At 40.8% G+C, this 16663-nt stretch overlaps 1 protein-coding gene across 25 annotated transcripts in view; it reads right to left on the bottom strand.

Annotated features, from left to right (window-relative positions):
• The window catches only part of RBMS3 (RNA binding motif single stranded interacting protein 3), a 797532-nt gene that overhangs the window by 284610 nt on the left and 496259 nt on the right, over window positions 1-16663 (bottom strand). For all 25 annotated transcript variants that reach the window (XM_086365588.1, XM_086365575.1, XM_086365577.1 and 22 more), the window contains one exon: window positions 11464-11621. In XM_086365588.1, coding sequence (XP_086221714.1) covers window positions 11464-11570 — 107 coding nt within the window. In that variant the 5' untranslated portion in view covers window positions 11571-11621. The remainder of the gene's footprint in view (window positions 1-11463; window positions 11622-16663) is intronic.

Below are 16663 nucleotides of genomic sequence, written 5' to 3'. Positions count from 1 at the left end.
GGATCACAACACCCTATGGAAAATTCTTCAAGAGATGGGAATACCACCTTACCTGCCTCCTAAGAAATCTGTATGCAGGTCAAGAATCAACAGTTAGTACTGGACATGGACAATGGATTGGTTCCAAATTGGGAAAGGTGTATGTCAAGGCTGTACATTGTCACCCTGCTTATTTAACTTATATGCAGAATACATCATGCAAAATCCTGGGCTGGAAGAAGCACAAACTGGAATCAAGATTGCCAAGGGAAATATCAATAACCTCAGATATGCAGATGACACCACCCTTATGGCAGAAAGTGAAGAAGAATAAAAAGCCTCTTGATGAAAATGAAAGAGGAGAGTGAAAAAGTTGGCTTAAAACTCAACATTCAGCAAACAAAGATCATGGCATCTGGTTCCATCACTTCATGGCAAATACATGGGGAAACAATGGAAACAGTGACAGAATTTATTTTGGGGGGGCTCCAAAATCACTGAAGATGGTGACTGCAGCCATGAAATTAAAAGACGCTTGCTTCTTGGAAGAAAATCTATGACCAACGTAGACTGCAAACTAAAAAGCAGAAACATTACTTTGCCAACAAAAGTCTGTCTAGTGAAAGCTATGGTTTTGCCAGGAGCCATGCATGGATGTGAGCGTTGGACTATAAAGAAAGCTGAGCGCTGAAGAATTGACACTTTTGGACTGTGGTGTTGGAGAAGACTCTTGAAAGTCCCTTGGACTTCAAGGAGATCAAACCGCTCCATCTTAAAGGAAATCAATCCTGAATATTCCTTTTAAGGACTGATGCTGAAGCTGAAACTCCAACACTTTGGCCATCTGACGCAAAGAACTGATTCATTGGAAAAGACCCTGATTCTGGGAAAGATTGAGGGCAGGAGGAAAAGGGGACGACAGAGGATGAGATGGTTGGATGGCATCATCAACTCCATGCACATGAATTTGAGTGAGCTGCTGCTGCTGCTGCTGCTGCTAAGTCGCTTCAGTCGTGTCTGATTCTGTGCGACCCCATAGATGGCAGCCCACCAGGCTCCCCCATCCCTGGGATTCTCCAGGTAGGAACACTGGAGTGGGTTGCCATTTCCTTCTCCAATGCATGAAAGTGAAAAGTGAAAGGGAAGTCGCCCAGTTGTGTCCGACTCTTAGCGACCCCATGGACTGCAGCCCACCAGGCTCTTCCGTCCATGGGATTTTCCAGGCAAGAGTACTGGAGTGGGGTGCCATTGCCTTCTCCAGAGCTAGCAATGGTCAATGATTCAATCCAATTGTGTTTGTGTGATAAGACCTCCATAGACACCACTGAACAGGGTTTGCAGAGCTTACGGGCTGATGGACACGTTGCTGTATTGGGAAGGTGGGACACCAGAGAGGGCAGAGAATCTCTGAGTCACTTCTCCCCTCCCCACTCCCTCTTGCCCATTCATCTTTTCCTTTTGGCTGCTCCTGAGCTGTACATTTTCTGAAATACAAGCAAATATTTAAGTGTTTCCCCATGTTCTGTGGATAGTTGCAGTGAATTTTCAAGCTGAGGAGTTTCAAGGGAACCCCTGAATTTGTGGTGGGCAGGGCAGACATGTGGGTTGTCTGATACCCTATTTGTGGTTGTTTGAAGTGGGGTGCATCTTGTGGACTGAGCCCTTGAACCTGTGCAGTCTGATAACTCTGAGTAGTTAGGGTTAAAATGGAAATGGATTAGACACTCAGTTGGCATAAGAGAACTAGATAACTGGTATGGGAAAATGATATGGTGTTGATGTCAAAAAAAATCCACATATTTGTTGTCAGAAATGAAGTCGGAAAAAACAAACATGACTGCATAGTTACTCTAGTTTGAGCAGTTGCTTTTTCTTTTTTTTTTTTTTTTTTGCCTTTAGTTATTTATTTTTTTACTTTACTTTTTCTAAACAGAGCCAGGCAGTTTGCCATGGCTCCAATCTGAAGGAGGAGTAGCAGGTTGTATTTATTGCTGAACTTGTGCTGTTTTCCATTTTTATATTTTAACAGTGGTGTCAAGGGGACTCATCCATGTGTACTGATGTTTCTCTCTAGCCCTCCCCCGTGTCTTCCCTGCTCTGCCCTATGCCCCAAAGAAATGGCACTTCCACGGACCACATTATCTTTACGCGGTAACTTGATGGCTTGTAGTGACGTCACCACTGGACGCCCGGTGGAAACAGAGGTCTGGCTGGTCCTGTTCATCCTTTCTGTTCTGGTACCACATCTGTCTGGCAGGGGTTACATCCCTCCCTGTCTACGGTGCCTCCAGGCGGTCCCCCCGCAAGGCCCTGGATCTCCCTGGACTCGGGGCACATGCCTCCACCTGTTTTCTTCTCTCTGGGGGGCAAAGGCTTGCTCCTGTTCATCGCTGGGTATCTCAGCTTCCCTTCATCAGTTCTCTTAGCTCTGTCACCCTTCTGTAAAGACTCCTCTACATCAGGATCTTCAGTTAGGTTATTTGGAACGAAACTCTGTTGCCAGCCAGCACACTGATGGCTACCTCGTAAAACCATAAGTGATCAGGAACAAAGTTATACATGAGGCCGTGTCTTTCAAGGTAAGTGGGAGGAAGACATGTTTACTCACACTTAGTCTGGGAGCTGCTTATTCCAGAATACCTGCCTGCCCCCCAGCCACATCCTTGTCTGGATGCATCATAATCTAAATTTATCTTTTCACCATATATTACCAATGTTTTCAAAAGAAACGTGGTGAAGAGAATGGAAAAACAATCAATTCAAAACCAAAATTGAGATAAAGAAGGAATTGATAAGTAGTATGTTCAGGTCTCATCATTCAGTGCAACTGGAATGTATTATCACTTTTGATCAGTCTCTGAGCTGTAGCCATATTTCATTACTAGGTATTACTATCTGTTACATATCTATTCTTTTTTTCTCTGCTCCTTTTTTTTTTGCTTTTTTTCTCTTTCCTAAACATGCAGAACTTGGCCTGACCTTGACTATCCTCCCTTTCCTTTTCTGGGATGCAGCTTTCCTCTCGGGCTCCACCAGGGACTCTCATGCTGGTTCCTTCTCATCATCTGCATCTTGGGTTAAAGCTCTCTCCTCAGAGGGCTTTCCTGTCCTTGACTTCAAGCCTCTTATTTTTTTTCACACTCCCTATAGCACCCATATGCTTTATTTTGTTTTTGTAACACTATTGTTGATATTCATCACTTGATATTTTATATTGGATGAATACTCATTGGGTCCCCAAATCCAGCAGAATGCCAGTCAGTGAAAGGAGATTTTTTTTTGTGTGTGTATATCTCTAATGATCACATGTGGAATAATTACTGGCATATTGGAGAAGGCAATGGCTACCCGCTCCAGTATTCTTGCCTGGAGAATCCCATGGACAGAAGAGCCTGCCAGGCTACAGTCCATGGGGTCACAAAGAGTTGGACATGACTGAGCAACTAACGCTTTCACACTGGTATATTAGTAGTACCCACATATTTAATGGGTGAACTGAATGAATCTATAAATGAACACATTTTACATATCAGGAAGGGAAGCTAGAGAGTTTAACAGGCCCAAGGACACAAATAGGCAGAACAGAACAAAGATGCAAGCGGAGTGATTTCTGACCATAAAGCCACGTGTATAACCGCACTTCATGGGTGGTATTGTTGTTTACCTGCTAAGTCGTGTCTGACCCTTTTGTGACCTCATGGACTGTGCCTGCCAGGCTCCTCTGTCCATGGGATTTTCCAGGTAATAATACTGGAGTGGATTGCCATTTCCTTCTCTGGGGGATCTTCCTGACCCAAGGCTCAAACCCAAGTCTTCTGTATTGGCAGGCAGAGTCTTTACCACTGAGCCACCAGGGAAGCACTCATGTTAGGATGCTCCAGCTCACAGAAAGCTGAGCATGTAGGAAAGATATTAAATAAAGGAGGGTCACACACGTCTTCCAAAAGGTATTGCAAAGTGCTTCTCTTTATCGACTGGAAACTAACAGCCTCCCTGAAATCCCACAACCTTCGGGGTCCAAGAGCGCCTGTCATGGTTTGTACTTAGAGCAGGTAGAGGGTGAAGAGATCTTACAGTCCCTGAGCACAAGGAACGGCCCCCATTTCCAACTCCAAGGTAACAAAGTTCTCCAATTTTAGTCTCACAGGGTGAATAATACTCAGAAGCCTTCTCCCATTCCACCAACTCTGTCTTGGGAATAACGTCATGTTAGCTTCAGCATAATAAAACAAGAAACTGTATGGTTTTTCTCCTTCTCTAAGTTTTTATAAAATCATGTATGCAGCAAGATGGAAGCCCAGAGATTATCCAGTGCAATTTAAGCCATTTGTTTATTTAGTTGATAGAGTGATTGGTTTGGGTTTTGAAACCTAGAGACCAAATAAATGGAAAAGCAAGGGCAGTGTTTTGGCTTCTTTAGCGATGACCATGATTTTCTGATGTTAAAAGACAGAAAGACAGAGGCAATGTGAAGACAGAGATGAAGACAAGCACATAAAACAAGAATAGAGATAAAGAAGCTAGAGGGTGGACCAGGGGGTTTCTCCTCCTTGGATCACATCTGCTGGCAATTGAGAGAGGAATTAAAATTACCAAAAGGAATAACAGTCCTCCTTCTTTTCAACCTCAGCAAACACAATTCTAACCTGTTTCTGTGCAAACACAGCTGTAGTTTGGAGGTTAGTAATCACTAAGTTTACATTTTAGAGATTTTCTCTGCTCAAACTTGATTTCCTAGTTCCATGCATTTCAGAGAATGATGGTGAATGAATTGCCAAAACAGCAAGGGAGAAATATTAACACAAAGATACAATTAAAGTAGATAGAATCAAAACATATCCCAGACAATAAAATCACATTTAGATAAGCTTGATGGTAATTTTAAAGCATCATAGAGTTGCCTAAAAAGACAGTATTAGCATTTGCCTTGTACTTTTAAAAAATTTCTTTATTTTCTTTATCAGTGGGAAAAGATAAGGAGTAAGCAGTATCAGGGAGAGGAAAAAAGTGAACAAAATTGCAATGATAATTAAAGTAATTAAAAGAAACTACAAAAACAATATTTTAATCCATTTATCCTGATTTTTAATAGTCAGGCTGATATTTGTCTTCCTATAACCATGATTTTTTTTTAACTTAGTGAAAAGAAGGAAGAACTGAAATGATTTACTTGTAAAACTTGCCCATTTGGTAGGAAGCGATAGAACACAGGGTTGCCCAGATGTTAAAAGTCATTCAAACAAAACTCCATAAGAATCAAATTAAGAGGACTGAGAGAGGTGAAAAAAACTGCAAAATAGAAAGGTCTCTGTGCTCAGCAGTCTCTCACGCTCTCTAGCTCACGAGGGAACAGTAAAGGCACTCCTTAAAGAGGGTCTATGTTCCCAGATGTTGAAGCTGGATTAATTGTGAACATTCACTCCTCATCCCTTCTCCATTTTGGGTCACTCTTTCCTGGCCCCTCATAACACTCTTTCAATGTGATTTTTGTTAGACAAATGGTCTCATGTTTCTGGAAATGGGAAATGGATAACGTGAACACACAGTCCTGTCCCTCTAGACTCGGGCTGATTTATGCTCAGATCCTCATGCTGGAAGGCAAGGTAGCCTGTTGGCACCGCCAGCTCTGCAGCAGTGGCTCTCGACTGTCTGACTATCCGCATTCCCACCATAAACTTTTGTTTGTAGGAGTTTATGACTTGGCTATAAAACGCTGCCTGCAGCGGGGTGGATCTTACAAAATTGTTTTATGTTACAAGAATGGAAAAACAAAATAATAAAATAAAATAAAAGGTCTGTAATTTCAGACACTATCTAGTGCTTCTGGAACTTTAAAAAGCCTGTAATTGTGCTGTCTCTGCACCCTGCTGGTGTTCAAATCAGTGCTTTGAAGTCCAGTGGTTTAAATATAAAACGAAGATACCACCTTTACTTTGAAGAAGTGATTTTCAAAGAAGATGAATGTATAGCTTGCAAGTAAAATAATAATGAGGGGTTTTCTTTCGAGTCGAAGGAATTTCAGGATCTCAAGAACTTCTGGAGAAAGGAGCATGGAAACATATACACTACCATATGTAAAGTAGACAGCCAGTGGGAATTTGTTGACTGACTCAGGGAACTTGGACTGAGGCTCTGTGACAACCTAAAGAGGTGGGAAAGGGTGGGAGGGAGTTTCAAAAGGGAGGGCACACATGCAGAACCAACACAATATTGTAAAGCAATTATCCTTCAATTAAAAATAAATAAATTAAGAAAAAAAGAACCACATATGGAATTTTGTCCCAAGATAGAAGTGTAAAAAAAAATCCCTGAGCTCACTTCCTCCTAGATGCACACCAAAATAACTATAATCCCTGTGATTTTGAGAACATGGGCTTTTGTTCATTTGTACCTGAACCTATAGGTAGGTTCTCCCGTCTATCTTCTGTAAGATTTTATATAGGATTTTAACTTCTCTTGCCCTCATTTTTTCTATAATTATAAAATGTGAATAATAATAATAAACCAATAATTAACTCAAAATATCAAACCAAAAAAACAGAAGGAACCAGAAGGAAACAGGAGGGACAGAGTCATGACATAGTCCAGAACCGTGCCCATCTGTGGGCACGGATAACCGTAAATAAGACGGCAATTACAACTGCAGAAGTTCTTCCCAAGGAGCAAGCAGTCTGAAGCCCAGATTAGACTCCCCAAGCTGGAGCTCACAGAACATCTGGGTTTGAAGGCCAGTGCGGCTTGCTTTTAGAACATACAGAGGGCTGCAGGAAATAGAGACTCCACTCTTAAAGGGAGCACACACAATTTCACACACACCAGGAACCAGGGCTGAAGCAGTCATTTGAAAGGAGCCTCAGTCAGACCCAACCCCTGATCTTGGAGCATCCCCTGGAGAGACAGGAGGCAACTGCGCCGCCCCCTGTGGATACAGAAGCCGGGAGCTCTTTGTGCCTTAATAACACTGGTGCTGGAATGTGCCGTAGTGGAAGCCTCCCTCTAGTATATTAGCCTCGGGACTCAGCTCTCTCCCAACTCACCAGCCTGTTGGCAGCAGTACTGGGAGCCCGACTAACTGGGATGGGACACAGCCCCATCCACCAGCAAACAGGCGCTGCAAGAACCTCTGAGCCCACAGCCACACCTGGACATATCCCCATCTAAATGAGATCCTGGGGCCCAGTGCTTCACACTAACACACAGGGACTAGATCTGGAATCCCTAAGAACCAGCAGCCAGGGACTCTGCTATCCAGCCTGGCATATCAGAGGGCAGGCATCAGTCCCAGGACAACCGACAAAGCCCTGCCGCCTGCTATGGCAGGACTCACCCACCCATTAGCAGGTCAGCGCCAGTCCAGGCCCACAGACCAGCAGGCCAACACAGGCTTCAGGACCCTCCACACCCCACAGCAAGCTCTCTCAGAAACCACACCTGGGCCCTACGGCCAGACCCCAGGACACGGCTCTGCCCACCGGTGAGATGGCATGGCCATCGGACCTGGCTTCACTTGCTGCTTCCCGGGTGGTGAGAGTGGTAAAGAACTTGGCTGCCAATGTAGAAGACATACAAGACAGATGTGGGTTCAATCCCTGGATCAGGAAGTTCCTCTGGAAGAGGAAATGGCAACCCACTCCAGTGTTCTTGCCTGGAGAATCCCATGGACAGAGGAGGCTGGTGGGCTACAGTCCATGGGATCACAAAAAGTCAGACGCACTGAATGACTAACACTTTAACTTTCTTTCACTCACTGGTAGGCAGGCACCAGTCCTGGGATCCCTGGACCCTGCCTTCACCCATCAGGGAGCCAGCGCTAGCCCCAGGGCCCCATTGGGTTCTGCCACTGGCCACCTCATGACCCATCCCTGCCATCCAGCAGCCTCTCTAAAGAGCAGGGCCTGACGATCACCTGGACTGGGTCCAGCCGTGACTACCAGACCACCCACAGGATGTCTCCTGCAAGGCTGGGAAACACAACCAACCCACCAGATACACAGAATTAAAATAGCAATTTAAGAAAAATCAGGCAACAGAGGAACATATTCCAACTGAAGGAACAAGATGAAACCCAGAAGAAAAATTAAGTGGATATCTACCTGAGACACAGTTCAAGGTAATGTTTGCAAAGATTATCAAAGAGCTTGGGAGACAATTAATACTGTTAAAATCACTCTGCATCCTAAGGCAATCTACAGATTCAGTGCAATCCCTATCAAAATATCAATAACAATTTTCACAGAAATAGGACAGATAATTTTAAATTTTTTATGGATGCATAAAAGACCCCAAATAGCCAAAACAATCTTGAGAATGAAGAATAGATCTGGAAGGTATCATGTTCCCTAACTTCAGGCTATAGTACAAAACTACAGAAATCAAAACAGTGAGGTACTGGCATAAAAACAGATACATAGATCAGTGGGGCAGAATAGAGCCCAGAGGTAAATTCACACACTAATGGTCAGTTCACCTACAGTTGTGCTGGGAAACCCGAACAGCTGCATGTAAGAAAAAATGAAATTAGAAAATTTTCTCACACCATATACAAAATGTATTAGAGCCCTAAATGTAAGGCCAGAAACCATGAAAAGTCCTAGAAGAAAACACAGAATACTCTTTGATGTAAATCACAGCATTTTTTTTTTTTTTTGGATAATTCTAAGACAAAGGAAATAATAGCAAAATGAAAAAATGGGGCCAAATTAAACTTAAAAGATTTACACAGGAAAGGAAACCATTGACAAAAAGACAACCTTCTGTATGGAAGAAAATATTTGCAACTGATATGGCTGATAAGAGCTTAATATCCAAAACATACAAATTCAATATTAAAAAAAACCTCAATATCTAAAAACTGAACTACTAGATTTTAAAATGGACACAAGTCCTGGATAGACATTTTTCACAAAAAGATGTAGAGATGGGCAATAAACAAATGAAAAGATGCTCCATACCAGAAATCAGCAGAGAATTGGAAATCAAAACCGCAATGTGACATTACCTCACATCTGTGAGGATGGCTATCATCAAAGGACACAAATAGCAAATGTTGGCAAGATGTGGAGCAAAGGGAACTCTGTGCACTACTGTGGGCGTGTCAGTTGGTACACACACGGAAAAACAGAATGAAAATTCCTCAAAACCTACAAACAGAAATACCATGTGATCCAGCAATCCCATTCATATATATACATCAGAAGAAAGCAAAAACATTATTTCAAAAAGATACATGCGCCCACATGTTCATAGTAGTGTTTTTATGATGACCAAGGCATATAAAGGACTATGTGTCCATCAACAATAGATGAATAAAGATGTGTGTGTGTATATATAGATAAACATTTTTGTATTAAGTTCATTTATTTTTTACTTGTAGTTGGCTTACATTGTTATATTAATCTCTGCTACACAGCAAAGTGACTCAGTTTTACACATATATTCATTCTTTTTTAAATGTTCTTTTCCATTATGGTTTATTCCAGGAGACTGGATTATGAATTGTGTGTATATAATGGGTGGATCCTAGTTCAATCTGACTGATGGGAAGACACTAAGAAGAGACTAAGAACACACACAAAGGGCAGATTATGTGAAGATACAGGAAAAGAAGACCATCTATTAATACAAAACGCAGAGAGGAAACCAACCCCTACTGCCACCTTGATCTTGAACTCCTAGCCTCTAGAATTGAGAGAAAATATGTGTCTGTTGTTTAAAGCCACCTAGTCTGTTGAATTCTGCTATGACTGTCTGAACAAACTAAAATATTCATGCTGCTGCTGCTAAGTCGCTTCAGTCGTGTCCAACTCTGTGTGACCCCAGAGATGGCAGCCCACCAGGCTCCCCCGTCCCTGGGATTCTCCAGGCAAGAACACTGGAGTGGGTTGCCATTTCCTTCTCCAATGCATGAGAGTGAAAAGTGAAAGCGAAGTCGCTCAGTCGTGACCGACTCTTTGCGACCCCATGGACTGTAGCCCACCAGGCTCCTCCATCCATGGGATTTTCTAGGCAAGAGTGCTGGAGTGGGGTGCCATTGCCTTCTCCAAATATATATTCATACTTTGTACCAAAAATCTTTTGCTTAAAAAAATTTTTAAAAGACATAGATCTTCTTGGAAAAGGTATTCACTTGATGAATTTGAAACGTTTCTTTCTCAGCAGGAGCACACACTGATTTGTTAGAGAGAGGTTTGGGGGGGACAGGGATATGCTGTGTGAAGTGGAGCATAGCAGGCATTCAGTGAATCCTGCAATGCCAGGCCTCCAAGAGCAGCTGGTACCGTCTCCAAGAATGATTACATTGGCAAATTTCAGAGACCCAGGCGGTCCGATTAGCTCTGCCTTGACCATTAAAATCAACAGTTAATAATGTTCTGAAAACTTGAAAGCCTCATGAATATATTCAAGTCTGGGAGATGTTCTTCGTTCTGCTGACTTCTCTTCAAATCATAAGACATGCATCCGGTAGAGGTCTCCCAGGCTAGTATGTGTAGAACAGTGTGTAGACATTAAGACTTGGTCCATGACCTCCAGGAAGTCAAGGTAGAGATTAGTTAACAATTGTGTTTTCTTATCTTTCCAAGTGTGTTCACAGAACTTGGTTTGGGATGATTTTTCCAAGAGATGCCAGGGTTCCCCACAGGCAGACGTGCCTGTCTGTAAGGGGCTGGCTTCCAGATGGTATGTAACATCCATCCATTCATTCACGTTGAGTCCGCTGAAGACACATAAACACACCCAGCTGTGGAGACACAGCTTTTCCTTTCCTTCTGTGCCATTGAGCAGTTTCTTTTTCTCTGCAGTTTCCTTAACTTTGTTTTTTCATGAAAGCACAGCAGGTACAACCATTTTAACTCCATTTCTGGCTGAGATCCCCTTTGGTAAACATTCCCTTAAAAGTTAAAAAGAAAACTACTCGTCTTTTTCCAACAATGAGAAAAGTGCAATTTGTTCTTTTTTGTTTTGATTAAAACATCAAAAGCTCGCGGCAAGGGCCTCTTAAATGCAAATGCCCTCTTCACCTCCTCTTAGATTTCTGAGTTCCTTGGGACTTCCCAACAATTCCTGTTTCTCTGAATCTTCTCTCTTCCCCTGGCTGAGAAATTCTACCATCTAGCTCTTTGGAAATCAATGCTAAATCATGTGGATGCTTTGTTCAGCCCATGGGGTCTTTGACTTTGGGGTTCTGAGCATTTATGACCCTTAGTGAGATTGACAGCATCTGGTTTTGTTGATCTATAAGCATAGAGAGGACTGGGAAAGTGTCAGGCATTTCATTATGACATGTGACAGATAGAAACATTCTGTGTACATATTTTACCAAGAACAACATATTTATAGTTATACTGGAATTATCTAACTCAAAGCAAAGATACAGAGTAGTTTGATAATCTGCTTTTCTTTGAATATTCTACATTCCAGCACTATTTTAATGCTAGAAAGGGATGGAATTAAAAGTGAATACTCAGGAAAGAGCAGGAGTTTTACCTGGCAAAGCCAACGCCTCTGCTGACTCCATTAGCATCTCTTAGTATCCTTGTGGAAATGACATGTCCAAAGGGTTTCAGCATATTCTCAAGTTCCTGCTCGTCCATAGAAATGGGGAGATTTGAGATGTAAAGGTTTGTTGGGTCTTGCTCTTGTTGCTAAGGGAAAAAAGAAACACACGCGGTAAGTTCTGAATATTGAGAAACACTGCGGATACATTTCCCTTACATTGCCATCTAGAGTCCAGTCTCCAACATTCTGCTCAAGTTCTTTCAGTGAGGGCAGTGTTTCTTTTCACTGAATTCCTATGGGCTGGAACGCTTCTCATAGAAACAATGTCATCTGTGGCAACCATGCTTTCTGTCCAGCCTTCCTTAGAAAAGACTAATGAACTTTTATTGTGGTTGGACAAAAGTAAACACGGATGTTCTATGACCATTCGCTGGTGGTTCTATAACCACTCTAATTGCCTTCACCACTAGTTACTAATGTTGCATTTAGAGAGTGTTCATAGTCATGTCTGCATGCGCGTGCTAAGTAACCTCAGTCGTGTCCAACTCTTTGCGACACTATAGACTATCGCCTGCCAAGCTCCTCTGTGGGATTCTCCAGGCAAGAATACTGGAGTGGGTTGCCATGCCCTCCTCCAGGGGATCTTCCCGACCCAGGGATCCAGCCCACATCTCTTACATCTCCTTCATTGGCAGGTGGGTTCTTTACCTCTAGTGCTCCCTGGAAGCCCTTCACCACACACTAGGCATTGTTTTAAACCCTGATATAGACTATTTCATTCAATATTCCCAGTATATATAATCGTTACTATTTTAAAGAGGACAAAATTGAGCCATGGCTTGTCTAAGTTACATAGCTCGTAAACGTCAAAGCCAGGACTGAAACCTGGGAGATATCCCCCAAGTTTGCAGGTTTTCCTGTCTTACTATATTGCTTTCCACTGAATCAATGGGGGGAAAAGTAGTATGGTCCTAGAACATCATTTATCATCAGCCTCAGCATCAGTTGGGAACTTGCCAGTAATGTAAATTCCCAGGACCCACCCCTGGATCAGACACTTGAGGGTGGGCCATATGACCTGTGTTTTGACAAGCCCTTCAGGTGATTTCTGATGATTGCTCACTGCCACAGAACACAGCTAAATATTTACACGTGAATGAGACTATGATGCAGTACTAGTGCTTAAATAAGCTTTTTTAATAGGATGGGAAATCCAACAACCTGCCAGCATTATTTCCAAGTACACGAACATTTGCTATTTCACAGACTGAATTTATATGTTGGAACTTAGTTATATGTCTCAAAATAATGCACACCCAAAAACCTGATGTGATTAAGTGTTAGTTGCTCAGTCGTACTCGACTCTTTGTGACCCCATGGGCTGCAGCCCACCAGGCTCCTGTGTCCATGAGATTTTCCAGGCAAGGATACTGGAGTGGGTTGCCATTTCCTTCTCCAGGGGATCTTCCCAACCCAGGGATCGAACCCAGGTCTCCTGCACTGCAGGCAGATTCTTTACTGACTGAGCTACAAGGGAATGCACAGCCAAAAACCTGATGTGATTAGTTAATATCAAAACAGCTCAGATACTTAAATGAACTATTATATTTTAACTAAAACAACAAGAAACACAATCACATTGGGAAAAGCAGTTCTGAAGTCTGTAGCAAATGAGATGATATAACAGTAAAAATATCTTTTGTGAAGAGATGATATCTTCTGTAGATAGTTGAGGTTTTAAGCACAATGAACAAGATTCCAATTACTATTACAGGTCAAGAAACAATTTTGGCACGAAACTAAACTCCATTATATTTAGCAGTTCTAAATATTCATGGAGGTCATAATATTTGTATTAGGCTTTGAGATGAATAAGATCTATTATTAGGTTCTTTTTGAAACACAGTTTAGTTTTCAAGCTTTTTGATCACCAGGGAAATGTCTGCAAATAAATATGCAATCAATCAAAAAATACAACACAACTTTAGCATTTGGGAATATAGTTTAAATGGAGAAACTATATAACTGTGGTCAGTTTCTCTCACTCTCTCACACACACATCACTAATTAATGGTATGATCCTAGAGAGAAAGCAGAGATATTATTTTTCCTTAAGTGACATGATCCTCACCCCTTAATGGGGGTGATTAAAAAAAAGTGGTATTTCAGATACATAATAACAAGCCTATTTACATACAACTTCCATCTTTATATTATTGTACTGCCCATCCTTTAATTTTAATCTTCATATCATCTTTCCAAAGGCAGGTAAGCAAATAGCATCATAGTTACTGGATAATAAGGAAATGGAGGCACGAACTTTTCATCATCTTACTTGAAGACAATTTGATAATTAGCGACAGGGTTCAAAGTAAATTTAGTCAGGTTTTCTACCTTCCATCTCAGTGCCTTTTCCACTAGTCCAGTCCAGTGTTATCCACGCTGTAATCATTTGCATAAAATCTTAGAAAATGTGCCAGCCATGTACTGATTTTATTTTCTTAAAACTTTTCTTTACATCAGAATACCTTTGGGCTTAAGTAAACCCATTTAAAAAGACAACATTATGTTGCTTGCGTAGCTAAAAGGCCAGGATCACTTCGCATAAGTAGGTTACTATCAAAACTGGTAACAAATTAATGTTATTAAATTATATTAGATATTGCTTCTTCGCAGAAGATTTTGACCTTGGTGGCTGATTCTCTCTTAGTTACAGAAGAGATATGTAATTAAGAGAGGTATTGACCACACTAGGATCAGACAGAGTCTTTTTCCTGGGAAGAATCAGAGTTGAGAAAAGAATAACTTTCTTATAGTGTGATTTTTGGAGCTTACACTTCCAGGTCAACTCAAGTCCCAGTGGGAGTTTCTGCTTTAGCCCAGAGAGCAGACTGCAGCATACGGCAGTCCCAGGAACGGGTGGGAATTTGCCCAATGTTCTGCACCCCTTTGTCCTAAATGAGGATAAACCACCATAAGCAAACAATCCCCCTATGCCAGCATTCTGTACAATCTTTTCATTTTTCAAGTAGCATTAGACCAGTGTATCCTGATTTATTTACTTGCACCTTCTCAAAACGGAGTGCAATAAACAGAGCTTATACACGAGAGACTGCCCAGGAAGCTACTTTCTGAATCCAAATTCAAAGAGCAAGGCCAACTCCTAATCTGTATTCACAGAGACAAAACAGAATTGGAGAGTGTCATTCCTTGATTTGTGTTCACAGAAAGACTATAGTGTTGGGCAGTGTTATTCATTAACTCATTCTCTCTTTTGAAATACAAGTCTTCAACATATTTGTTGACTTGACAAGAGAAATTAATTTCTGTATAGAATGAACTTTAAAATAATATATACATCTATATTTTAAATTTTTATTTATGTATCAGATTTATGTAAACAGACCGTTTCTTTTGAAAGGCTCTTTGTCACTGTGAACCTGAAGGAATATGCCTTTTAAATTTGCAAAAAACAATAACTCATATGATACCTACACTCTAGAATCTTTTACCAATTTGTTTTTAACTTTTCATGATCATTTAGCTCCAGAATGGAGCTGAAGGGGCACCTCATCCGGTCAGATCATTTAACAGATGGGGGAAAGATAGAGACTGGAGTAGTGCTTATGATTTACTCGAGGCCACCCAGCTAATTAGTAACAGGCTGGAAATAGAACCCATGTCCCTTCATGCCTGGTCTAATGTTCTTCCCAACGCTTCATACTGCCTTTCATCGTAAACTCCAGAGAACAGTAGACAGAGTGTGTAGTTCAAAGAAATATTAGTACAGAAAAGAATATCTCTGCATATCTTATTTTATTCACTGCTGCTTATTCATTACTTAGCTTAGACACAAAGTTAAGCCAAGAAAAGGGGGTTCCTGGCCTTATTTGGCATCTCACATACCATCACTGAATGACCCCTCTGCAGCATTTAATCTGAAAAAGTACATGACGATAATTCACACATCTATTACATGTGTCAGCATATAACTGACTGTGTCAGCATATAACTCCTCCATTGGGTCTGTCTGTATCTTTTCATCGGTATAGGGACTTCTTGATTTATTATTCTTGATTTATTATTTAGCTTCGTCAAAAGATCGTGAAAAAGTTAGAACTCCCATTGTTAATGGGAGCAGAGACCTTGCCATTTTATGTAAGGATATGTAAATATTCATTTCATGACTTCACTCTCCATGGATTTTTGGTGTTAGATTTATTGGTGTTCATTCACTTTTTTAATGTAGTTAGGAACAACTTCAGAACATTTTGAGGAAGCTTAGTAAATGAAGACAAATAGAGGACAACATTATTGCTCATATTAGGATCAAATATCACGTCTGGGTCTGTGTTTGCTGGATGCGTAACACAGCTATTATATATACATGATTCTAGAAAAGGTAGCAACTTTTGAACAAGATTTCAACACTCAATCTGATAACATTGATGCTTGTTGAAATTATATTTAAATATTCAGGAAGTAGTTATTGGCATCAGAGATTTTAGAGCGAAGTTTCTCAAGCCACCTGTGGTGGGAACCGTTTTAATTTCCAATCTGTCACAAACTGATATTTGTAAAATATTTATATTTGCCAAAGCTAATAGAACAAAATTAAAAGACACAAAATGCAAGTTGCAATTTTTATTGCCATGTTCAACAGATCAAAATTACATTTGGATTAAATGTCATGCTAATGTGAAATTGTTATAAAAAGTTTTAAATGCTTACTCTCTATTTCTGTATGTATTTCATTTTGAACAAGTACTATTTGGTAGATCAAATTATAACACTGATTTAGGGGACTATGTTTCTATTTTTTCCATGATAATATTTTACACTAAGTTACCAGTCTTTGCCTACTTTATATACTATCAAACTTTTTTTTTTTTCTTTAAGCACAACATTATGTGCAATCAATTAATAGTCACTTTTAACTGTTAAGTGGACAAAGTTGTCTCAGGATGAATTGTCCTGAGCAGCGGTGACAAAATATCCTGAAATATCCTGAAGATGTTTGAAACAACTCTAAAGCAAACATATGATTTTAAATATTTTTAAAACACATCGAAGGGGATGTTCATATAGAGTACAGATAATAATATTATTCCTTAACGGAGCAGAGTTTTACAGTATTTAAGGTGTTTGGGGGCATTTATTTTATTTTACATGGCCCTTTCTAACACTC

Source organism: Bos grunniens, chromosome 22 (assembly GCF_055505025.1).
Source record: "Bos grunniens cultivar Pamir isolate PY7600 chromosome 22, Bosgru_T2T1.0, whole genome shotgun sequence".
Lineage (NCBI taxonomy): Eukaryota > Metazoa > Chordata > Mammalia > Artiodactyla > Bovidae > Bos > Bos grunniens.
This window is presented reverse-complemented; position numbering and strand designations above follow the sequence as displayed.